Source organism: Pygocentrus nattereri, chromosome 15, assembly GCF_015220715.1.
Source record: "Pygocentrus nattereri isolate fPygNat1 chromosome 15, fPygNat1.pri, whole genome shotgun sequence".
Lineage (NCBI taxonomy): Eukaryota > Metazoa > Chordata > Actinopteri > Characiformes > Serrasalmidae > Pygocentrus > Pygocentrus nattereri.
Genome location: NC_051225.1, coordinates 28,230,347 through 28,257,077, shown reverse-complemented (window position 1 = coordinate 28,257,077; position 26,731 = coordinate 28,230,347). Strand labels below are relative to the sequence as shown.

General features: G+C 38.7%; 1 protein-coding gene across 6 annotated transcripts in view; it reads left to right on the top strand.

Moving 5' to 3' along the window:
* The window catches only part of shroom2b (shroom family member 2b), a 44,192-nt gene that overhangs the window by 11,216 nt on the left and 6,245 nt on the right, over window positions 1–26,731 (top strand). For 2 of the 6 annotated variants that reach the window (XM_037545498.1, XM_017724795.2), the window contains exons 2-7: window positions 898–1,046; window positions 19,082–19,210; window positions 19,322–21,629; window positions 22,102–22,184; window positions 24,520–24,996; window positions 26,054–26,581. In XM_037545498.1, coding sequence (XP_037401395.1) covers window positions 19,149–19,210; window positions 19,322–21,629; window positions 22,102–22,184; window positions 24,520–24,996; window positions 26,054–26,581 — 3,458 coding nt within the window. In that variant the 5' untranslated portion in view covers window positions 898–1,046; window positions 19,082–19,148. Of the gene's footprint in view, window positions 1–897; window positions 1,047–9,413; window positions 9,471–14,842; window positions 15,074–17,858; window positions 17,961–18,309; window positions 18,328–19,081; window positions 19,211–19,321; window positions 21,630–22,101; window positions 22,185–24,519; window positions 24,997–26,053; window positions 26,582–26,731 lie in introns of those variants that run through there. The other 4 variants (XM_037545497.1, XM_017724793.2, XM_017724794.2 and 1 more) reach the window with 4 other exon arrangements.

Below are 26,731 nucleotides of genomic sequence, written 5' to 3'. Positions count from 1 at the left end.
AATACCCTTTACTGCCATTTATTAGTTAATAAAAATAATCTGCACTTCAAGGGGTGCTCAAGAGCAGGCTCATGGAACCTAAGCTGCCCACAAGCTCTGCTCAGCAAGGCTGAGCTGAACCTTATTGAAACTGATGAACAATTGCCATTCAAAACATGGATTTTATATGCTGACCTGGAGGGCAGTTGTGCAGTTTCTGAGGGCCAAAGCTGTAGAGGCATAAGCTTCCTCTAGGGTCTGTCTGATCTTGTGCCAGCTGTTATCTAGTTAAACAGCAGCACAGACCCCAGTGACAAGATTTTGCCTTGTCATTGGAAGCTCCTGAGTTTGAATCCCAGCAATGCTACAACTAAAAATGTTGGTAATTATTGCCATGTTTATATGCAATATTTTAACCTAGACTGATCCAGCTGAGGGCCTTTAGTATCAGCCGGCTTGACAGCCAGCCAACATATCCCAAGGTCTCTAATTTAGACCAGTTAGAGAGCATGTAGACAACAAAAAGCAGCTATTATACGCTGGTTGAACTGCATAGTGATGGGTAGCTGATTACAGGTCAGCCCTCCAATAACCAAACAAAACTATTTACAAAGAAACAAAGGGAAAAAACAGTTAATTAAAAAAATTTGCTCTTTTCTTTGCAAATATGTTTGTTTGGTCATTAGTTTTGCTAGTGAATTTCATCCATTCCAACTGCTTCACATACCTCAGGAGACAAAATATTACAATACATATTTGTATTGTGGAAAAATCTTGAATTATCATTATTTTTGTCATATTGCTCAGCAGTAATTACAAAAGAAAAACATCTGGCTTATGCTGTTCTGTCACATGGCAGACTTGCAAACCGATTGTTATACCATCCCTTTCTGTATGTGTGTGCTTGCGTGTGAGCAGGTGGAGGAGGGAAGCCGTGCAGCGTCAGCGCAGCTCCAGGTGGGTGATGAGATTGTCAGTATTAACGCAGTTCCCCTGAGTGGATACAGACAGGAGGCCATCTGCCTGGTGAAGAGCTCCTACAGGACACTGGAGCTGGGACTGAAACGGTAGGCCTTGTTGCTCAGACACTGGGGGGCCGGGTCTTTTACACGTCTAGAGAGTTAAAGTTCCCATCACAAATATTTCAGCTAATGATGCACAGGAGCTATGAGGCTAATATAGCTAACAAGTATAACCAATTATCTACTGCTGCAAACTCCATACTTTAATGATTGAACTCTTGCTTTCAGCCTTTGTAGTATTTTTGTAGTGAAGACTCATGACCAAAATGTTAAATGCTGCGTCTGGCTCAAGATATGTGTGTGTGTGTGTGTGTGTATATATGTATATCGCTGTTGGCGTATCAATGGAACCATATATATATATATATATATATATATATATATATATATATTTATATGCACATACACACTCACTCACCGGCCACTTTATTAGGTACAATTGTTCAATTGCTTGTTAACACAAATAGCTAATCAGCCACTCACATGGCCGCCACTCAATGCATTTAGGCATGTAAAGGAGGTCAAGACAATTTGCTGAAGTGCAAACCGAGCATCAGAATGAGGAAGAAAGGTGATTTGAATGTGGCATCATTGTTGGTGCCAGATGGGCTGGTCTGAGTATTTCAGAAACTGCTGATCTACTGGGATTTTCACGCACAACCATCTCTAGGGTTTACAGAGAATGGTCCAAAAAGAGAAAATATCCAGTGAGCGGCAGTTGTGTGGACGAAAATGCCGGGAGAATGGGCAGACTGGTTTGAGATGATAGGAAGGCAACAGTAACTCAAATAACCAACCAAAATCTCTGAGGAATGTTTCCAACACCTTGTTGAAAGTATGCCATGAAGAATTAAGGCAGTTCTGAAGGCAAAAGGGGGTCCAACCTTTCACTAGCAAGGTGTGCCTAATAAAGTGGATACACATATATATATGCAATCTTGGTCAAAGTTTTTTTTTTTTTTTTTTTTTTTTTTTTTTATGTAAACCTTCAGTCACAACCTAAAGTCATAAACTAAACAAAATCCATTTTTATTATTAAATGAAAAAAGTGAATGAGTGAAGGATGATGCCCTCACGGGGTGTTTGAACCTTGGAATCAGTGAACATCAACAAACAAATAATACTCAGTTAATTAATTAGATCCTCAACCAACAGATTTTATTTAAACTTAAACCACAGTGGTTTTTTACCTGTGGGCTGCGGCCCCCCGGTGGCCGTGGTGGTACTGCAGTTATTAATGACAAAATTTGTTACAATGTCAAACATTTAACATAATGTAATTTTAAATATCATAACACTGTTAATTATTAAACATCATAACACTGTTGATTAGCAAATATTATAACACTGTTGATTATTTGCAAAAATAAAACATTTATATCAAGTACTTTGGCAAAATGTTAGTAATGTTTAAAATTTCAGTGCAAGCATAACCAAAACGAGAATAAAGCAGTAAATATGTAGCTCTGGGCTTCACATGCAGTGGAACTGAAAATGAGTGACTACAGCTATTTGCTGTTTGCTCAGGCGTCTTTACAAATGAAGCTTTGAAACACAACTTACACTGGAAACAAAACATATTGAATATATATCTGAACCTGTCAGCCAGAACACCTCAGCTTTCCTCTCCTTAGCTTGTCATCCAGCTCTTAATAGCTGCCAAATCAGCCTTCTCACTCGCAGATTCGCTGATCACTTAAATTCGCAGAATCGTTTGTGGTTGTTTATGTGGGCTGCAAGTTGCAAATGTTTGGGGACCCCAGATGCGGAGAAATACTTTTTAAATTCTCTTTATTCTGACTTTATAGAGGTTTTTACCTCAGACAGAGACATCATGCTTCGTTGATCTTGAAAGAGGTCGAGGTCGAGGCCGAGACGAGACTGAGACTGCTTGTTTATGGTCCCGAGTACTACAACACTATTATTCTGAGTCACATACTCTCTAGTCACTATAGATTATAGACTTGCTCGTGTGTTTTCTGACACTGTATGACATACTGTTATCTGAAAAAATAGATAAAAGCATGTTGTATAACTAAAACAGCCATCTTACAGCCTGAATTGAAACTGAACTGAAATGTCATTTTTTGTAGATCCGTCAGAACAGTCCATCAGAAACGTATAAGCAAGTCTGTTTGAGATTACTTAACAGATTAAGGTGATGCTAATAGTCTAATGGTTTGGTATAAGTTTCCATAACTGGTTAGCTACATGAGCCTCGTAGTTCACAGCAAAACAAGCCAACTTCAGATGCCAAACTTATTTTCTTTCTGATCAAGTACATTGAACTTTTATGAATTAGATTTTTGGCTGAAGTGCTGCTTTAGAAAGGTGAATAAACTGAAACAAACTGCAAAAAAAACAAAACGATGCTTCATTTTACTGTATGTCTTGAAAGCGCAAGTTTTACATAAAGAATTCCTTCCAAGCCAATCATATGTGCATAGCTATTACTCTGGAGATTGCTTTGGCGCACCACAAACTAGGCTGAGGTTCAAAATGAAGGCAGCTTTGGTTAGAACTGATCATTACTGAGCCACAGCGGACCAGTCTTGTTTTGAGTGTCTGCTGTGCAGTAAAAAGCCTGAGTTTAAATACTATGTGTGAACTCCATTATATGCTTATATATGACTGTTTTACAAAATGAAAGGGGGGATCATAACTGCATGTTTAAAATAACATTTATTTGGAAATAGAGGCATAGATGCCATGGATGCCAAAAAGCCATCAGAAGACTTCTGATGTTGAGACTTGGGAATGTTACAATGGACTGCTTTTAGACCAGAGACGAGGCAGGGGAATTTTGCTGTTATTTACGGAATTCTGCATAATGATCGGCACAGTAAAAAGTCATCCAGAGTGGTTTAATGTGAAATGACAGTGAAATGGTTCACTGTAGATAAACTTACTGAGTGATAGTGATAGGAACCAGGGACCCAGGAACCAGTCTACAGAGCAAATGTAGCCATTTCATTTGCTATCCAAAACCAGCAGTGGTCCTACACGTGTCTTCTGAATTTTTATACGGTTTTATAAGGTTGATTATGGTAAAATACTCATAAATCTGAAAACAAAAAATCTTTGGATGTTCTGCACATACTTCTCCACCACAAATGAATTTTAAAATGTATTCATTTGAGGCCAAAACCTTCCCAAAACTATCAATAAACATCTGGTTCCTGTCACTACCAAAAGTAAACAATTCTCAGCAAATTGCTCTGGAATGGAGCGTTTCACATCAAACCACTTTGAATAACTTTGTTTACACCTTAAATAGATTTAATTATGCAGATATTTTGGAAACTCGATGGAATTTCCATTGGACATTTGTAGTGATTATGTGTGGTTGGGTTTCAGAATGAATATGTTGTGCTGATGGAGTTGTTTACCCAAGAGTATCTAGTAAAGATGGTGTAATTGATCTATCCATGTTCAAGCAACTGCTACGTTGGACAAACTTTGGCAAAAATCCCATTCAACCTTATGAACAGACATAGCAGGTGTGTTTTGGTTGGAATACCTACATTTAGGGTGTTATTAAGTTCTAATGATATTTATTTTGTTCGGAGTGAAAGGTGTAGTTTTTTGGTTGTGTAATCAAGCTAAAGTTAGCATGTTGGCAAATTCATTGTTGTAGTTTCCAATAGGCCTGGTTTCAGACAGCTATATGATGGAAGTGTTAGCATAACATTTTAAACTGGAAGCTCAAGAGAATCTTGGCAAAGATCCAGCTTCACAGCAGTTGCTACGGAAGCATGCATTTGTGGGTACAGTATGGATGGATCAATTAACTGAGTCTTGTTTAATGTTTTTGTGGCAATACATTCAGAAACGTAAGCTGATTTTACTTCTGAAACGTAAGCTGATGATAGCTTTCATATCGGACGCAGCGTGTGTCATGTTGTTGAAGAGAAAAGCTGCCACGTTTGCTTTTTCGGTGATGTATAAGTTAATATAACCTGCAGAGATCTTTATTGACTTATTAAGTACATTTATGTAGACAACACTTTGGCGTAGGTATTAGCTATTAACAGTTTGAAAGGGCTTTTGATTGGCTGAGTCCTCCGTTTTTTTCTTCAACAGTTCAACAGACTCCAGAATTTTCTGAAAATGCGTGCGACAACACTGTCTGCCGTTTTTGATTATGGATCTAGATTGTACAGTATAGCCTCCTATACAGTATAGCATACAGGAAACCTCTAGGTGGCCTGAAAGGGGTTAAAGCTGAACATCTTTTGAAGACAGTTGATTTTGAAACATCTAGTGTGTCACCATCGTCCTGACCATTGTGCTTGTGCCGTTCTGTCTGTCGCAGACCACTGTCCATTTGCCAGAGACAACAAAAAAGGCCATTGTGCTCTTCTCGTCTCCTCTGTTTAAACAAATAGTGACCATTTTAGCTGTTTGATTTTGGTCATAATGAAGCCAGGAAAATATATTAGTGTGATCTAAGTTCTGTGTTGTTGTTGTCATTTTAAAATATCCAGTTTTTCTATATTCTTTTCTTTTTTTTTTGAGAATGCCAGGTTCCTCCATTACAGGTCTAATATGGCAACATAAATGGTCCAAAATTACTTTTTAGAATTGCTCTGAAAAGGAGCGTTTCACATCAAACTACTCTGAATAACTTTACTTACACCTTAACCATGTATGGCTTTATTTGTAAATATAATAATGAGAATTGTATTAAGTTAAAGCTTCACTATGTAGGTTTTGAGGATTTGGAGACCTCTGTGGTAGAAATGTGTAATTGCATGTAATGTGTAGAAGAATGTTTATATTGTAATGTTTGCTGAAAGAATATTCAAAGAGAACTTGGTCAAAACTTGGTGAATGGCCTGTCGGTGTAATATCTAATGTTGTCATCAGTATAATGTTGATTTTGCATTTGAGACATATGATATGATCTGAAAAAATCCCACGAAATCTGACCCGATGCTTCTGACTTTAACAGTACTATTACAGGCCCGTGGTGATTGATGTTCCAGCAAGAAATGACTCTTTTGGCTCCCAAATGGCTCTTCATTCAGCAGCATTGTTGTTTAATTTTCCCCAGAAGTTGTTATCTATCATTTAATTATGAATAAAAGTTGAATCTCATACTTTAATTAATTAACTGACCAAAAATGCTTTGTATGTGTAACATAAAAAAATTGTATGACTGGAAATAACTGTCCGGCAATGTTGCCAAGATGCCTCAAATGGGCAGACTTTACTATAATGACTTTGATAATGCTACTGCATTCAGTAAACAATCAACAAAACAATCAACAATCAACAAAAACATCTTTGTGCTGCTTTAAGTTACGCTAAATGTTAAGAACATTTTTCCTTCTGCTGAAAAAAAAACTGGTTTCAGAGATCCAAGATATACAAGTGTACAAAGAAAAGCAAAGCATCAGAAACTGCTCTGTTAGTGTATTATGCTTTTTTATATTACACTGACTATATTAAGCTGCCAGTTCTGATTTTACAGTGTCTCTATGAAAAAGGTCTAGTTGATGCTGCTAGCTAGTGGATGACACCATTATGTAGCAAAGTGGAACAAAAGGGCCTCATTATTGTGTTTGAGTGCACGCCGTCACACAAAAAGGCTTGAGGGGCTTCTATTGTCCGACAGCACCGCGGCCTCATCCCGCCGGCCTTTGTCTGGATTCCAGCGCAGCTTCAGAGCCTTAAAGCCAGCATCAAGCTGAAGACAGCTGGTGGGCAGCTTTCTCCAGAGGCTTCACCCCAGCACTAGGAATAGAACTGTTACAGTTTCATATATACACATATATATATATACAGTGATAATGTTATATATTCTAATAATTCTAATTAGGCTTTTTAAGAAGTCATTTTAAATGTTAATGCCTTCTGCTACCCTTGCAAAACATGCTGGGTAATAATTTCATATTTGTTATTATATAATTCATATTTTAGTCAGTTTTGTGATACGAGGAAATACAAGAGGCTCAACAAAAAATATCAAAATACAACACTGTTCAAAACTCAAACCTATATTTTCAACCAATTTTGTTGCAGTTGTGATGGATGCTACTCCTGTTCAAATGAACTGGTTTCAAATAATTAGTAGGTCACTAAAGATGTAGAAATACAAATTAAGCAATATTAAATGTGTGGGAATGAGGAATGATAGGTAGAACCATAAAAGGTTCTAAAATGACTGAAAATCTTTAGAGCCCTGAGAATGAATTTATAATATATAAAGGCAGATACTGGCGACCTGTCCAGGGTGTATCCTGCCAGGACCACATGGACCCTCACAGAGCAGGTACTATTTTGGTGATGGATCATTCTCAGCACTGCAGTAACACTGATGTGGTAGTGGTGGTGTGTTAGTGTGTGTTGTGCTGGTCTGAGTGGATCAGACAGAGCAGTGCTGCTGGAGTTTTTTAAACACCTCAGTGTCGCTGCTGGACTGAGAATTGTATTAATTAAGGTATAAAATTTCAACTATTGTTAAAATGACAAGTGATTCCAAACTTTTGGATGGTACTGTAATAACTGTGGGGAAAGGGACCAATTCTTTTGAAATATTTTGAATATTTTAACAATACCAAGATAAAACTGATAGGTAAGATCATCTCAGTCAGTGATATCTTGACAGGAAAGTTATATATTCTCCCATCTCTGCTTTCTTGAATCTAATGAGGAGCTTCAGGAGTGGCTTTTGGACTGAGATGAGGAACAGATGTGTTTGTACTGTGTACATCTGGGTCTTACCTGTGTAGCACTGTCTGATCGCTTTATTCAGATCTGGCTGTCCCAGATTAACTATTGTTTTTGTGAATTTGTGTTTATATAATCTGGTAATCACAGTTCAGCACAGTTCAACTTATTGTCTTCATCAATGGAATCAGTTGGCAGCTTTTTCCAGCATAAATACTTCAGTGTGATTACTGGTAATCTAATGGCACGGGCCCAAAGCTGCCCGCTGCAGACCCTCCCTTACTGGATGAGTTGGGCCATCTAGTGGCAAGAAGTTGATGTTGTAGTTTTAATGTCTTTTTATAGCACAGTCTACTGTTGCATATAAAGAGAAGAAATAGCAATAGAGACCCGCTTTACTTTTACTACTGAGGTTAATAGATTTGAAAGAAATAAAGAAATATGTTGACAGCACTGTGGAAAAGTCAGAGACCATTTGCTTAATTTCCAGTCAAAATGGACATTAGGTACAAGTTGTTCATTTTTCAGGAGATATTTCTGAGGAATTGGGAAGACATAAGATAGTCCACTTGTATAAAGAAGGGGAAAGTCCAATAAAAATAAAAGGTCTAAAAAGGTGCAAAACTGGAGTTTAAAGAACTGTTAAAGCAGTAATTCCCAATCCCACTCTACTATTTGCTCTGCACTTTTTGTGTTTCCCTACTCTACTCATCTGACCCAGTTATCAAGGCACTTGTTAATTAGCTAACATATTGTATCAGGTGTGTTCGGAGCAACAATGCACAAAAATGTGAATTGGGGATAAAAGATACAGAGTAAATGGGACTCCTAACAACCCTGGAAAGCCTAGAAGCCACCAGCAGCTTCAGATCTGAAAGCATCCACAGGTGTTTCTGTCCATCCTTCCACTGTGAGAAGACAACTCAGCACTATGGGTCTGAAAGGATGTGTAGCTGTCAAGAAACCCTTAGAAAGGAAATCAGAAGAAATGAGGTATCTGAGAATATGAAGTAAAATTTTATGAACTGTTTAGATTTCATAAATCAGAAAATGTTTCTTTTAAAAATCTAAGCAGGTTTCACTGATGCTCTGTATGTCTGATTTTCATTTTTGCTTATAAGCTAATGTGATTTAAGAATTCTGCAGAATTATTCTGTAAGTCACTTCAACTAGTTTACCGTTTCCACAGAATTGTAAGAATAGAATAAAATGGAATACATTACTAGTTATAAAACGAAAGATGTAAATAGCAGTTCTGAGCCGTGAAAAAACAGTAGATTTGTTTTTCAGACACAGATGTTTAATCGTGCTGTTCGGCAATAGAGATGAAAGTGTATTCACTTACTACACTCATTAACATACTACATGTCCACATAGAGTGCTGCCGGGCCTCTCCTGCCTTAGTGCAATCCTATTATGAACCGCAAAGCTGGTCAAACCTAATTGTAGTCGACAGCAAAGAAAACTCTAAAGTATGGCAGCATAAAATTGCACTTTTAGTGGTTTGCTTATGTATTTTGTATGTACTCTGTAAAGGGAAAGTGGCACTTATTTGCTTGTGTCTTTAAGCTACAGGACTATAGCAGTAATGAAAATGCCTTTTGGTAATCCCCCCCGTCCTGTAGACAAATGGATGGTGCCATTGCCTAGGTGAGCTCATTCGGCTCGTGGGATTGGCTGTGTTGTGAGCTCATTGTTTTGGTGGGCACTAACTCTCCTCAGTGCTCTGCTGTGTAGGCTACATTATGGTGTTCCCTGGAGAGGACTACACCTTCACTTCACTCACCTGATCAGGTATTTCCTCAAATGGATTTCATTACTTGCTTGATGCAGTGGAAGCTTCATGAAACAGACCATTTTTTAAATAGGTATTAAGCAATTGGGAGTTATACATTTCTTGCTTATCTGTTGAGGTTACAGACTAACAGTGGGCAATATGATGATTTTGATGCATGTATATTGCTGTTTAACTGGATTTAGTGCATGCAGTGTATGAACTGCCGAATAAACATAATTGTGTTCATAGTTGTTGATAGTAGTTTTAAATGTGGTGCTTCTAGTTCTTTTTTATCTATTCCACCTGGTCAAAATACATAAGAAACCAAAATATTGTGAAGCATATTAAGTATCGAGGGAGTACTTGAAGTATTATGATATATTTTTGCCATATAGCCCAATAACAGAGAACACACTTATGCACAATTTAAAGCTGAATTACCCTTTATTTTCTTAATTTGACATATTGACAAAAAAAACCCTACAAAATTAGGCCTGTGCAAAAGTTATGGTGCAGATTTTATGTTTTATTTCTTTCCAAGATGTTAAACTCAGCAAATAAATATAAATTGTGTACTAAAGTTTAAGTCTGTTCTCTCTACAGGATGTGTTAACTTGCTTTCACTCAGAAATAACCAATAAATCATTTAAAATTGTGTATTCGAAAGTAAAGCTTATGGCTAAAGAAAGCTAAAGAAAGTGATGGCAGAGTGCACAGAATGTAAGGAATGTTTAATTGTGGACTAGGAGTGGAAATGCTATTGCTCATGTCAACATCTCCGGGACATTATGCTTTACTGGATATAAATCATAGCATTTTCCCTGAAAGTGAACTCTTGACAGAAGTTTAGGCCTTAAATTTTTGCGGCACATGGCAGTGGATGGAGATGCTGTGGTGTTTTGTTTGTTCTGCTCCTTTGGATCTCTGCTCTGGCTGTCCTTATCCGCCTTGGCACCTGTTGCATCACGAGTTGAGGAGATGAGTAGTAGTGGGGATTCACGTACACAGGATTTGAGAAGCTGCCAGATTTAGACACTGCTGCGGTACTGCTGTGCCGAGCAACAGAAGCTCTGCACTGTTTACCATACTGAATTTGTTAGTTGGAGGAAAATTGGAAACTAAACGTTTATGCCAATGATGTCACATTCTTGTGAGGCTGTTGTGGTAAAGGATGTGAGAGAAGTTAAATCAGCTGGGAAGGAGAACAGTAAATGTCACTGTCGCTCCTTGTAGTCATTCATTTTGCCTTTGTAATAGAGATGTTCCCCACTAAGGGGGTTCATATGATTCAAGAAAGGAATACTAAAGATTTATTCAGTTTGATTTAGTTTTTAAGTGTTTTTTCTTATCTTTATTTGTGAAATATGAGCTAAAATTATGCACAAAATTACCTTCTGTAGCTTTCTGTGGTGCATAGAGCTGCTTTCGGTTTCAGGTTTGTAAGGGCTTATAAAACTGCAAGCACAAAAGCCAGTCAGTGACATCAGATCCTCAGGATATCACGTGAACTAAAAATATTTAGCATAAAACTGGTAATGCAGCTGTATTACCTTTAGTCACCTGTGTTATGTGTGTGTCGGGCCTTTGCCATTACAGGTGGAGTTGTAGTGGGTGAGGCTGAAGGCCTCATTAAGAACACTACTTACACCTGTGTGGTGTGCTTGTGGTGGGAGCTTCTCTTTTGTTTTGTTGTTTGTGTCCCAGGCAGTTCGGTTTTAGGGCCGGTTTTGTTCTTTAGGGAATTATGCTCCAGTTCATTATTTTATGTTGGAGTTATTTTGGCCAAAAGTTTTTGTCCTTGAGATTTTAGCACCGGATCCTTCAGTTTATTTCTTAATTAAAAATATTTTTTTCGTTTATTCTCTGTGTGCTTCCCTTTTATTTGTGATTATGTTTTTGTGGAAATTCCAGGCGAGTTATAAAATTCTTTATTATATGTTTACATCAGACTGATAACAATACCTAACAATACTGGAATCTGTATTGTTTACTCTGTCTATTAGATTTTACCAGTAGACTTTCACCAGTTTCCTCAGCTTCAGCAGTTCTGATGTAATTGGCTAATTTCTTTTATACAATTTATTTAGCATGGTGCAGAGCTCTGTTACATAATCAAATGATGTTTTCTATTGAGCATCACCACTGTGTTTCAGTAAGTAAGTAAAACCATCCATAACAATGTGGTGGTGGACATTTGGAAGTCTCTGTGAATGTTACTGCAGTGTATGTGCTCTATGTTAAACGGAATATTAGGACTGTTGTGAGAATGGTGTGGAAAAGTCTCTTCGGTTGATCCAGGTCCCCTGTTATCAGTAAGCCTGCTTGTGATTATGGTGGCAATTTCTTTTGTGTTCAGTCTGTCAGACTCTATTCAGCAAATCAGCCGGGCTCATGCCTGACCTCTGCCCCACACAGAGGCTGCTGAGGCTCCCAGCACCCAAGTGGTGACTCAGTTAATGAAGAATTTCAACCAGTGGTTGTTTTATTCATCTCCAGTTGAGCTAGCCATGCTCCACCCGCCAATGCACTATTCTGTAGCATCTGGACAAGCTTATGTTATTGTTGCTGTCGTTGTCTTGTATCTCCAAAATGATATATTAATTGTATCATATATGTGTTCATTTCTATTGCATCATTAAAATATGCTAAAGAAAAAATTATGAGACAAATGGAGATGCCTGATTTTGTCCAGACAGTGATGGTAGGGATATTTAGAGTGCATTAATTTCAAATTTTAAAAGCAGTTATTTTTCTTGAGTAATTAAGCTATTGTTTGCATGGTCAGAAATTTCTTGTTGTTTCCAACCTAGTTCGTTTGTCTACAACACCATAGTCCTGCTTTTTTTTTAAGTTTGCCCAACCTAGCAACAGTAGATGAAGGCGTCTGTAGACGAATCATAGAGATCAATTGGGAGAAAAAGCAAAGACAGAGTGGGTGTTTTACCTCCCAGCAGCCTCTACTACTATATGTCAAGAGTAGTTATTTTAAAATTTGTGAGGAAATGACGGATTTACGGGCCACTAAGTAGGGGGCTCCCAATTCGCCCTATCATCAGAAGATCATGAGTTCACTTCTTGGCAATACCACAGCAAGAAGCCATCATTGTCCTTGTTCTCTCTGGATGGGTATGGTCCTCCCTCTCCCTCACTCAGTGTGATTGTAGCCAATGTGGGCACGCTACCCACCCCTCCCACTTTCCTAGCATTGTGTAATCAGGGAGACCTAGCAGGTAGAGCTGGCAAACTCAACTGGGGAGAAAAGGCCAATAAGAAAAATGCAGGATGAACATCATTTGAGTTTTAAACTGCCGTCGGTTTATATGTTGGAGAAACAACGAATTACACACAATGAACTACATTAAATTAGGTCAATAATGGAATCAGTAAATTCTAAGAATGTGGCCCAGTTTCTGTTCTAATGCCATATAACACTAGAAAGTAGATTTAGATTGTTTTGTAGGCTTCAGCATTAGATCTATTGTTTGTTTATTCATTTATTATTTCTTGTTTTAATTCCTTCACAACAAAAACTGTAGTAATACAGTAAGAAACTTAAGATTTGTATAGTGCTATATCAGACTTCTATAATCTTTAATGCGTTCATCTCTGTCAAACAGTCTTGTAGAACAGTCTTATGATAACCTATAACACGTGTGAAGTACGCTCTTCTATAGAAAACCATGGGCGATTATAGCACATTCAAAAACAAGAACGTGTCCAAATGGGAACCAACAAAATGTATTGTTCTCGTTGTTCTGTTCGTTTTCCACCTGCTTGAGAGACAGCTTAAACTTTCATAATCGCGATGAGCAGATATTTAATTGGTCATTTTATGTGTACTATGTGTTTTTGTGTAGGTCTGAAGTGGCTAATGTGGCCACTTGTAAATTACTTAGCTTAACACTGCACTGCAAAAACTAGTATCTTGTCAAGTGAATTGATCTCAATTCTAGTTTATCCATGTAATATTTCTTATGGTTGTACACCTATTATAAGATTATCTAGCTTATTTGTAGACATATTTTTTTTGTTTGTTTTAAGGAATTTTGTCAAGAGAAATGATCTCACTATACTGGCAGATACTTTTGCTGGTTTTCATGTTTCTTAAGCAAAATTATCTGGAAATATAGTGTGATAAATTTACTTAAAATCACTTAAAACAAGGAATGATATTTGGAAACAGTTAAATAATCTTAAAATAAGATTATAACAATCTCAATATGAGATTTATTGATCCGTTTACTTGACAAGACACCATTTATGCAGTGTGTTTGGGCTTAATTGAAATAATATAGTGCACAGATTATAGCTTCACTGAATTATGTGTAGAAGCAAACGAAGCTCTGTTGAGTGTGACAATGTGAGCAGAAACACTGTGGAGGCTAGCATAAATGCTCCTAATGATAATTTCAACATTTATTGAATGATATCATGATCTTAGCAAGCTATTTATGAAAGAATGTTTTACATTAGCAATCAACGCATTAACATACCATTCTAGTTTACTGGTCACTGAAAGAGTAAAAAAAACTAGCTAATTTGTTATTGGCTTGAGCTGCAAGCATCACCAAAGACAGAGAAGATCACCCTCGAGTACCATTAGGTCCATGTTGATCAGACAGCCAAAAACTATAGAATTGGAAGTTTTTGATTTTATATAGGGATCCCATAGAAACGGCGCTTTTTTAATGATAAGGGGTGTTTAACTTTTTCCATTGTGGGATATGGGTTGGTACCAGCATTCGCATAAATTTTGCCTTACTGTGCACCCCCGTTTTTTTGTTTAAATAAATATAAACTACAAAAACTATCACTCCTAATATCTTACACATAGTTTTATGTTCAGTTTATGTTTAGCTTCAGCGTAGATGGTTCAATGCTGAACCTGTTATTATCAACACGGATATGTACAGTTTCTGTTCTCACTAAATAAGTTCAGTTAATAGGTCACATAAACATGGGATTACAGTGTGGCGTAAGAGAGTGTAATCTTCATAAGACTCATACAGGACATTAAGTCTCTCTCTTTATGCAGACCTCTACAGACATCCTGCTATTAGATGAACCTTTAGTCACATGTTGGGGAGAAGAAGGGAGGCCTACTTCTGTACCCCCACCATTGTTTATGAGCCAACAGCCAACCAGAGAAGCAGCTTATGCCTGTTGTTATGACTGGACACAGCATACCCTCCCTGTTGCTAGAGCTAAATCTTCATAATCCCCCAAGGAAATCTCCTATTGACTAGGACACATACCATCAACCACCCACTCAGTATTGGAGGATGGTACAGGGGTGTTCGGTCTGGGTGGGGCTTTGCTTTTTTTGAGTGTGTGGGAAGAGGGTGAGGGTTGGGGGTTGATGGTCTATTGGTCAGGCTACATTTGTCTTGAGTTATTGTCCTGAGTGTGAGGAGGCCCTGGTGTAAATGCCTTAAGATTCCTGGCTCCAGGAGGCTCCATTGTGTTCATGCACTTCTTTGAAAGCGTGAGAGGAATGCACTGGCTGGGAAATACGCAACTAAGTCACCTTCAGCCAATTCTGATTCTTTATTTTGGAGAAAAGCAGAAAATCTTAAGAAAATACTAATGTATCTATTTTTCTTTTTACCGCAACAAACAGGTGAGTGGGGGTTTTTGCAAAAGTTTTTATACCTAAGTTAGCATTGCTTTTATTTATTGCCATGCCTTTTGTTTTCATAAGAGAAAGCTACTGTTTATGTTGTTTTCTGTCGGACGTTTAAATTGCTTTGTGTTTGAAATGTCACTAAGGATGGCGATATTATTGGACTCATATTGATATCAGCAAATAATTCAGTAAAACACAATTTATCATACTCAAAACACAGTTTATTGTACTTAAAAATAGCAGGATGCTTAAACTGTGCTTGGCTACTGCTCTGAAATGCCTGCATTTTATTCATTCTCTCCAGTAATAAATATGTATGTGCATGAAAGAACATTGAATATTGGCCCAGATTCTCATATGGGTGCATTCCTAGGACAAAATACTGCAGTGCTTTATCATTAAACATCTTTACACTGAACATATTAAGGTAAACCAGGCAACAAGAGACACTTAACAGTAATGGCAAACTTTAAGCTTGAAGTCTTCCACCTAGGTTGAACTCCTTTGTAAAACATGCCTTTATTATTGCTAAAAAGAATCTGATAGTGTCCTTCCTCCAGTATCTGTCTGGGCAGTTTCGATTTGCATTTGTATAGTGGCCTAAAACCAAAACTAGCCCAGAAACTTACTTCACTGGCCAAACTGTTGCTAGGTGACATATTTGGCACCTCTTGAATAAATTGGCTTGTGCTTTAGAAGATAGGAAATGCTAGTATACAGTCGTATTCAAATGTTTGGTTAGAGCAGCTCAGATTACATGTTTTGACTCTGTTGATTTTCTAAGTGGAAGTAAGTTAACACATCCTTAAATATGGCAATTAATATATATATATTGTTGTTAAGTGTGCCTTTACTTTTGCACAGGCCACTTTTTTTTTATCAGATTGATAAAGTCAGCAAATGAACAGTAATTGTACATTAAAATATGCAGAGGTTTGTTTGCTGTTGATGATGTTTACTTATTTTCACTTATAAAATCAACAAATACAAACTTTTGTACACGATTGTTTGTCACCTGCATGTTTACAGTAACTGTGCTAGTCACGACTGCATCATGCAATTTTAATATGCGATAAAGACGGCTTCTTGTATGCTAGTCATTCAATTAAGTGTTGAAATTGGAGTAATAGTATTTTCTAAACAGACAACAGCTTGAACAGAATGAGTAACTCATGTTGTTACTGATTTAAAAGGCTAATCTCCCATTGAAGGCATGCAGTCTCTGTAGCACTGTGGCCATATGGTGGCTTGATCTGACCTTTGTAGATCTCAAGGAATAGTGTAGCCAAGGATCTGTGTACTGTACAAGTGGCTTCTTTGAGTGAGTTAGTTGGCGACTCTGTAAATACAACATTAAAGGATTTCCATGAACAACAAACAGTTTCTTGATATTTCCTTGTATGAATAACATCCTTTCAGACGTGTTTTTCTGCTTTTAATTGTGTTTTCATGAGGGCTTTTGAACGTAAACAAGGTGACAGAGGTGTCAGACCTCAGCTAGCCTTCTGGTTTATCATGGAGATGTTGTTTTGTTCATATACTGCGTGTATAAACTAGAGATGCATCCATACTGATACTGACATCAGGCAGATATCATGCTCATTTACTCATACTCGTATTCACAAACATTCACTGATACCAGCTGATACTGTGTGGTGTAAGCCAAGTGTACGCTAACACACTACGGAACAAATGACTCATACAGAAAAGTGTTACTGAATCCATGACAGTTGGGCACAAAGTCACCTGGCACTTTAAACATTACACCTCGGCAGATTCCCGCCAGGCATTCACTGTGCAATTTTAGCCCGTATTTAAACACAACCGTGATCACAACCACTTCTTCAGTATAGGTGGAGACACATAGGCTAGCAAAACAGAGGTGAAAAAAGTTGACATTACCTACCAAAGTTCACACATGCACATTTTACTCTGTTTGACTGAGTGGAACTGAAATATAAACTTTTTTTTTTAAATGTCTTTGTAAAATAGGCTGTGGAGAGACCATATTGTCCTACCATGTACGCACAACATGGTTAGCTGAGCTGCTGTAGCTCAGTTTCTCTTTGCTCAGTACTCAGTGTGCAGTGTGTTATTTTAAATGAAACAGCTTTATTTGAAATTGTCCACAGAGCTGTCTGTAGAGGCTGTGTTTCTATGTGCACTAAGTGTTTTTGTACAGTGTGAGTATAATAGAACAAGATTTCTACAATCACAAAGCATGTGTTTGGCTTTAACGGACATTTAGTTACAGCTCAGCCAGCCAAACGAAAGACTCCAGCAAGACATAAAACTCCACAAGTTAGCCACAGATGTGATTCCTTCTATCCCTTTGCTACAGAGACTTCTGTTGAAAGAGACATAAGGGCCAAAACTGTGAATCGCACTTCACTTGCAGCTGTACAAAAGTACATTTCTGAGTAGAATGAAACCCACTCTTCTCCACTGCAGCTACTCAATCCATGTCAACTAGTGTAGCATAGCTAGCTAATGCGCTTAGCATTCATTTACACTAACAACTACTTAATTCTAAGCAGGTAATTTGTTATTGTATCAGACTCATATCAGCAAGTAAAATATGTATTTGGTTTGGAAAAAAACATTCTGGGTGTATCCCTAGTATAATCATTGTAATGTCAACTGTTGTTACAGGTTTTTGGACCAGGCCAAACATCTCAATACGCTTTTATTATCAGGTAATTTAGGAGATTAGACACAATGTTGAAAAGTACACCTGATTGAGCAGTTTTTATGTCCCCTCCTCCTTCATGCTGTACAGGAAGATGAAAATGGTGGATTTTGTAACACAAACAATGCCTGCAGAGAGTGACATACACGTGGCCAGGAGCTTTCTAACGAAGATTTTGCGAAGTTCTATGAGGTACTGTGCAACAGTTGGCCGCTTGTCAGTCCTTCCAGCAATCCCTTGTCCCATGATTCTGTACCACATACCGTTTCCTGTCCTGCTACACTCCAGCCTCACCTGGTGTCTTAGCCGTGCTGTGCTTAGCTGTTCTGTTGACGTGCATTCAAGGGATTGCTCATTATTTGCCGTGCTGTCACTTTCGTTGGTTCCTTGTGGTAATCCATGTGGTGATTGGTATTTCTAACAATGATTGGTCCAAATGATCCGTTTTCTGTAAAGAGACAGTGCTATGTTAAGATTGTTTGTTTAATGATTGTACCTAAAATGGGGTTTACTTGTGATCTTTGTCTTGCATGCTTCTCAGGAAGAATCGATTCAAAGGGTATGTATGTTGCAAATTGAAGTGTTTTCAGTAATTGTCTCGGACCTTATTATTTTGGAGGTACCTCTCATATTTGTATTAGCGTTGCATGATTAAGTGTATTGGCTTGAAGTCTGCTCTCTGCTATACATACAAAGCAAGTAACTTAACCAAAACATATACATGCACAGCTAAAAACCCCTCAATCCTGAGCTACTAGGCTTCAAAGATGCTTCAGAAATGATGACTTCTAACTTAAAGTGTGGCATTTAAAATGCATGACGCATTAATGGCTACTGTCACAACAAACCTGCATCACCATAAGGAGCGTTATAGGGAATTAAACATATTTTTGTGTTTTTGTATGCCTGTCCGAGCCTGCATAGAAAATAAGAATATATTGTTTGTAGCTTTTAAACAGCTATTAACATTTCATTACTTTTTTCCCATTCGAAAGGTAATAACTGTATTTTTTGTTGGCTTAGAGGAAAGTTATCTAAGGTAGTTTTCCTATGTACACAGCAAAAAAGAATCTGTACTTGCAGCACAACTAGTCAGCGGCACACTGTTTCAGTCATAATTAGTTGCTCTCATATTGTCATCGTCATTTATCGAACAACGCATTTTAAGTCCATATCATGCAGCCCTAATCTGTATTCAGCTTGTACCTGCATGTAAAACATGGGGTCAGGAAGTCTTCTTTTTTCCCCACTCCACTGGGAACAGTGATATTTTTCATACCTTTTCAAACCACTGTTCTGTGTTTACCCTTCAGGAGGCATGAACCTTTCTGCAGACCCCACTCTTGGCACTCTTCCAAAGTGTCTGAAAATCCCTCAGACATGCCTGAGACTGAAGCCACTGCTGCGCACGAACCTATCTGCCGGACAAAATATGATGCAGGGTGAGGTTACAGAAATTCCTACCAATCAATCACTGTTGCCCATTACTAAAATGAAAGGATGTTGAATTATCTCAGTATATAAAACTAAAGCATTGCCATCTCCTTTTCCAGTTCATCCTCAAATGACTTCACCAACTGTTGGGGCCAGCCAAATCTACGACAGGTGTCCTGCAAGTTCAGCTCAGTGGGAAATATGGAAAGCCTAGAGCGCCCCTCTAGCAAGCCTCAAGGTGCAGCAGACCACTCGGTAACTGGGAAGGGTGTCTGTAAGCACGACTATAACACACCTGACCAGAGTTTGTCAAGAAGTGGTGCTGCCCCCACAGACTGTATGTTTTATCGGGGCAGCCCAAATGAACGCCACAGGTACTTACAGATTCCTATGAGCAATGGAGGTCGGGTCAGCCCTAAGACAGATGACCAGACTGGTTCCAGATTCTCATCCTTAGGAAGGCAGAATCTTAACCCTATGTGGCATGTTCCAGAGAAGTCGTCAGCCACTCACTCTCCACCGCCACCTCTGCCACCCCTACGCAGCGACAGTTTTGCAGCAACTAAGGTTCATGAAAAGGGTTTAGTGATCCCATACCCACAAGGACCTCCTGTGTATACCCATCAGAAATCCCACAGCAGAGGTGATTACCATGTCAGAGAAAGAGGACCTGAATCACGATGTAGCTACAACCCACCACCTCAGAAGGATTTTCTTCGTGTATACCTTTCTCCTGAGGACTACAACCCAAATCAACTGAATACAAACAAGCTTGTTTCCCTGTCTAGCACTGATGTGAGACAAGGCCAAAACCCATTTGCCTGTCAGCCTCAACATCAGCGGCAGCACAGCGATGAGGGTCCCTTCTACCTGAATCCTAGGAACACGTCGGCACCCAAGACGCAGACTGTCGGCACCTATTACCGCAGTCTGCAGCATCTACCCACCAATGCAGGAGCCCAGAACCAAGCTAGAAGCTCCACGGCATCTTTGTCTAGAACAGCTCCAGACAACAACCCTGATGGAATGGCACATTTCCGATACTATTGCATCACTGCCCAGCAGCCTACACAGGAGGTGCCAGAAGGAAGAGTGGAGGACGGATGGAGGCCAGAATCTGAGATTACCCAGGCTGTTAGCGATTGGAACCCAGCAAATACTCAGAGGGCCATAAAAACCAAGTACCCCCCACCTTACCTTCAAGCATCTGAGAACAAAAACTCTAATGGGTACTGCAAACAGACAGTCAGCCCTCCAGCACCAGAAGTTACCTCTCCAGGACAAGGTCCTATGATTGTGAAGTCTAGCACAGGGGAGAAAGAGAAGGAAAATCCATGGAAGAAAGATGTAGGAACTGCTGAGAACCTTCAAAGCAAGCATATACTGAACCACCAGGCAGAGCAGAGAAATCCTGCCACCACAGCACACCGAAATACCCCAAAGGATCCTTGGATCTCCAAGAACGAACAAAAGATCTGCCCACAGAAGACCCCACTGTTGCATTCTCTAGCTCAGGAAAGCAAGATTCTGGCTGAGAATATTACGGTGACAGCTAACGGAGGCACCCAACAAGAGATACTTGATCCTTCAAGTGGCAAGCAGGGAAGGAGAAGTGACCGGTATGCCACCACCTTGCGTAATGAGATCCAAGAGAAGAGAGCACAGCTTCAGAAGAGCCGAAGTGCTGCCACCTTGAGCTGTCCTGGGGAGACTGAAGAAGATGCTGGTATCTGGAAGTCCACAGAGACTTCAACATCCTCATCAGATGGGTCTTTTACAAACACCTACAAGGACAACCTAAAAGAGGCTCAAGCTAGGGTTCTACAGGCTACATCATTTAAGAGGAGAGACCTTGAGCTTCCAGGGAATGAAGCTTCCACAGTTCAATCATCTACAAAAGCAGACTCTACTAATGGCCAAATCACTCGTATTGGAAGCCGAAAACGATTCCCCATGGATAAGAAAATACATTCCTTCTCAGAGCCTGACAAGATTAATGAAGTGGGCGTAGAGAAAAAAGGCTCACATCAAGCAGCTATTGGTTCTTTTGTAGATAGATGCAAGTTCTTTGAAGGAGCTTCTAGACCTGCATTCTCCAGACCTATCCCAAAGAAGTCTAACCTCAGCCCCAGTGAAGACATGAACGGAGGGAAAAATAATTTTGCAGGTGAAAATGACAGAAAGTTCTTCTCTAAACATCACTTTGGGACAAGTAAAGTGACTGCAGCTGAGGAGCAACAGCGGCTGGGAACTTTTGCAGAGTACGAGGCAACATGGAATTTGCAGAAGAAGTCAACAGAAGGAAGAACATCCAGCAGGTATCGCTCAGCAGAGAACATTCTGGATTCAGGGATAGAGGAACGTAACAGCTCCGTTTGTATTCATGAACGGTCCAGATCATCTCCTTCAGCAGACTTCCATGAGGGAGTAAGTTCTTTACAGATTTGTTATATTGTCCTTATGCGTTTGGTCCTTTATCCAGTGAACCTTACGTGTTGGGCTCATGTTAAGTTCTTTTGCTTTATGCAATTTGTTACTGTACTGCAAACATTTTTTGGTGATGATAAGACAATGATGATGATGATGATAGGTGGAACCATTTCAGTTGTATTAAAAACTGAACAATTATCAGGACAACATTTAATCATGGTCTTTAAACCCCTGCTGCAGTTTCTGATACAATTCAGGAGTAAGACATCACTGTCTTGATGGCTTGAATCAGTTGTATATTGAGCAGATCACTTGGGGTTGGAAATTTCGAGGACATCCTTGTTCTAAATTTTGTTTAAATAATTATGACTGGTCTATTCCTTCCTTTTTAAATAGTCTTAGAATGAATTGGCTGCCCTACATTTCTGATGAAGATGTTTGTAATTACTTGGATGTGTGTCTTTTGCAGAAAGTTAGTCTGCCATCACAGAAGTCTGAGGAAGAGTCTCATCCAGAAAGCAAGCTGGACCAACAAGAGCTTCATATTGACAGGTTAGAATCTCCTCACTATCCATCAGCCCCTCTCATCCAGTTACTGGTACCGAAAACATTGTACTCTGTACCATTCCTTGGATTTCTAGCCACCTGGGTCAGCAAAGGTCATGAAGATAAACAAATATTAAAAGATAATATCTTTGTTTATACATTTCTCATACTTGTGGCTCCTTTGGCATTAAAAATGTAAGTACCAAAAGAGAAATAGAATGTAATAGATAAACATGAACAAGGGACAGCAATGTCTAGATTGTCTAGATAGAGTCTGGAATGTGAAATTAGACTTTGTGACTCAAGTAAACACAGCTCCAAAGCAATATTTATCAGTTCATAAAAAATCAAATTCATGCAACATCCACTTACATGTTGTTGATCGGCCAAACACCAAAAGTCAATATTTACACACTGCTTGTCATGCATGACTGTAATGACCAGCTGAATGTGGTTTGAGCAGGTAGAGAGAGGTTTTGAGGATGTATCTACAGAAAAAGATTGGGTGACTATTGACTGCTGGTATTTGTTAGCAACGCAAGCCTTATAGACCCAGGGTAAAATGAAAAAGCTAAATTTTGACATCAAATATGTCTTAGCTAATTGGCTACATCTAAGGTAAATATATACTAATATATTTTAAATGTGCATGTGAGCAAACACAAGACCATGCAGTGTGATTTTAATCAACACATACATGGTTCTCTAGGTGTACTCCTCCCATAGCCAGGTACATGATCTTCCTTAAAAACAGATAAAATACAGTAAACAAATATTCTACTTCAGTTTGCATTATCTTGCACATTTTACCTGATCAAGTAACATTCTTCTTTCTGTATTAAACTCACCAAACTGTCTTTTTTACAGACCCATTAAAGTGATTGATATGTGTTCTTGTGTTCTGTACTGCTGGCATGGTAATGTAGACTCCCATTTACACAAGGCTGGACAATAGCAGGCTGGTGATGAGCGTGTCAGTACAGCTAGCTAAAGATGCTCGGGTTACAGGGAGTGTTCAGCTCCACCCAGAATACAGTGTAAACCTATTCTGTTCTCAAGTGTCACCACCATGCAGAAAATAATCTGGCAGACCACAGAAAGCTGCTGTTTGAACAAAAAATAAACAAACGAAACAGCAGTTTAGGATTTGCTTTCCAGTGAGAAATCATTTTTATACTTTTTTAACATAACAGAACTATATAGTCATTTTTGCAAGAAGTGTGATTTGAGTCAAACAATGTTCAGTGCTATGTGTAAGAGAGCAAAATCTGCTAATAAGTAACTTCAAACTTAAATATGCTAATTTAAAGTTAATAATAATGTTTGCCATTTTATTACATATGGAAAAACATTACTATTCAGTTTAGAAGATGCTCATCCTGTGCAGTTTCACAATAATCAGTAAGACAACAGGAAGCTGTACATAAAATTGACTTTTTATTCAGAAAGATGAACAGAGCTGCAGAAGATCCTTAAAATGACTGAGAAAGCTGTGTATGATAGAGAAATGTGTTATAATAAGATCTAGAATTTAATATGGTTTTGAAGGTGAAGATCAAATCTCAAGGCAGATAACCTGACAAAAATGTTTATGGATAATTATGGTATATATGGTATTTTTTATCATTTTGTTTTTATTTTATATTAAACTTAACCTCACATTTTGACAGTATTGAATAAAATATCAATATTACTTATACGTATGTTTAAGATATTAAGTTTGTCATTATTGCTTATGTATGTGTATATCGCTGTATATTTGGCCATTTTCTTACATATACATATATAATAGGAATATTGACATGTCTGTGTGTACATATACATGCACATACATGAATACATTTGTTGCTAAATTATTTATCAATAAAAATAATGTGCTGTCATGGTTACTAACATGATTAAGAGTAAATTACATCATTTAAGTCCTCAGAAGAGCTTCAGAAGATCGTAGGTCTTGTTTTTATTCAGCATTGATCATTTGTTTTTTCCGTCCTTATCAGGATCTGTCAAGTGTGATGTCCACCACATCAGACAAAATTAACAGAGAATGCTGTTTTTATTCATTTTTTGCAATATTCACAGGACAGTCATGTAATTTACTAATGATAAACTGCCATTACAAGGTCTAACCTTGATAACAGGGAGTGTGATGGCCAGTTTTGAATTAATTATTGCTTCCTCTTCACATTACCTTCAAATCTCAAAATTCTCACAAAATCATAAAAAAATGCTTTCTTGGGGAGGGCAGATGGGATTTCATTCTTTAGATTCTCTAAATAGTCTTTTTTACTCTAGAAAAAAATGAAAAAATGCATATTACTATGTGTGTTTCCTATTACAGTACATCAGAGGGAGGGCACTGCCAGCTCATCATCTCGGAGTCTCTAGATTTCAGCGCAGGAAGTGATCCTGATCACAGAGACATGACAGCACCACTCCCGCCTACCCACACCACCAAAGTGTCCAGTTCACTACATCCACACCCTCATCACCTCCATCTCCAAGACCCTACGCTTGAGCAATTGCTTCCTCCCAACAATACGGGCCCTGCGCCACAAAAACCTGCCAAGCCCAGAGAGGACCAGTCAAAACTGCCAGAAACCACATGCCCATCAAGCTCCCTGGAAGCCCTCCCGGGCATGGGTCACTCCCCAGAGAAAGACCCACATCCTGCTACAGTACTAGGCCCTGACTGGAGGTCAGAAAATGACAATCCTTTTTCTGAAGTGACTGCAACCTTGGCGGATGGGTTGACACAGTTTTTGTCGCAAAAGACTGACGAACCTCTTGCCAGCATGCAGCATCGAGATGTTTGCAGGTGAGTACCTAAAATGCTAATCTCGGTGTTCACAAGTTTATTTGAAGTGATGGTTTGGTCACAAAACAAATTTATGAGTTACACCAAATGTAGTCGATCAGCCTAGAGATGACTGGTGTCTGTAGTTTCCTTCTTTAGTTTTGCGCTAGTGCTAAGAGACCAAGATTCAGGTTGCTTCTTCTTTTTTTTAGTTACACACTCAGAAATAAGTGATACAAAACTTTCACTGGGTCAGTGCCCCTCTAGTCACTGGGGTGGTACCCTCAAGGGTACATCTCTCAGTACCTTTAGTCATAATTGCACTGTAATCCATTGAAAATATATTTTCTAAGTTGCACTAACTCCACACACCCCGGCTCGTCTCCAGGCTTTTTATATCATTCTTCTGTTTTAAAACTTTAGGTTATGAAAAGGTACAAATCCATACTTTTCACCTGGGAGAAACATATTTAAGATACACAGTTGACTTCAAACAACTGTTGTAGCTTTGATGGAACATTTACATTGTTTGTACATTGATGAAGGAAAAATGTACCTGCACAACACCTTTATTTCTTACAGGCTTTCTATTCAATGCCGTTACTGAACATTTAGGGGACTTATGTGTCACCAAACTTCTGGCACCAAACATGCTTTGACATGTTTTGATTGACTATATTTGGCATAAGGGGAAAACTGTATTCAGTGGTTTTTGACTGAACCATTGCTTAAATCACAAGTATATTTGCACAGAAGTGTTGTTTAGGCTGAAATGCAGACCTTGAATTAACTATTATATAAGGATCATATCACATACATTATATTCTTTGTGATATATACAGTTATATGCAGAAATTTGAACACCCTAAGTCAAATTACATGTTTTGCTGATTACTGTGTGGAAATAAGTTAAGGCATCCTCTATAGGGAACAAATGTGGTATTTTTCTGCAAAGCTTAGGACACAAGTTTGTATGTTTAACATATTGGGTGCAAAAACACATAAAATATAAACTTTTACATATGACTGTATAAGGTAAGGCTGTTTTAGTTAATATAAACATTATCTCCTGATGCAGTAACAAGATGGAAGCTGCATTAGAGCCCAGCTGTGTTGTGAAAAAAGCCCCCACAGAGACTGTCCATGCAGAAAGTCACTCTGAGGAAGAAAGGCATTTTCTGGCACAGAAGGACATGCCTGGAAGCCCTGACGGGACAACTAACCACCAGCTATGCCGACCGTGCTCTTCAGAGCAATCCCGTTCCCTGTCCCATGATTACACTTACCAAAGACCACAGAAACCAACTGACTCCAGTCCTCCAGAAGGCCAAACTACAGTTGGCCCTACTTCGGAGAACACAGAGCCGACGAGGCTGAGAACAGTTCCTGCTGGCTGCTCTGAGGAGGATGAGAAGAGAGAGGAGCTAGCCAGAGACATAATGGTGAAGGATAGGAGTCTGGTGGACATACTGGATCAGAGTAAGATGAAGACCACCATGGACCTGATGGAAGGGATTTACCCCCAGGGGGAGCAGATTCTGGAAGGTGTGCAGCAAAGGAGAAAGAGTGGGCCAAAACAGACATCTCCCAAAACTACACAGGAGAGGTGAGCTGTGCGTGGGTCTGGATGTTTCTGTATGTGAGAATTTAGTTTAGAGATACCTTCATGTTCAATGGTTTGGAATCACTGTTTTTTTGTTTGTTTGTTTGATTATTTGTGTTTTTTTAATGATACAAAGCCAGTTTATCTGCACAT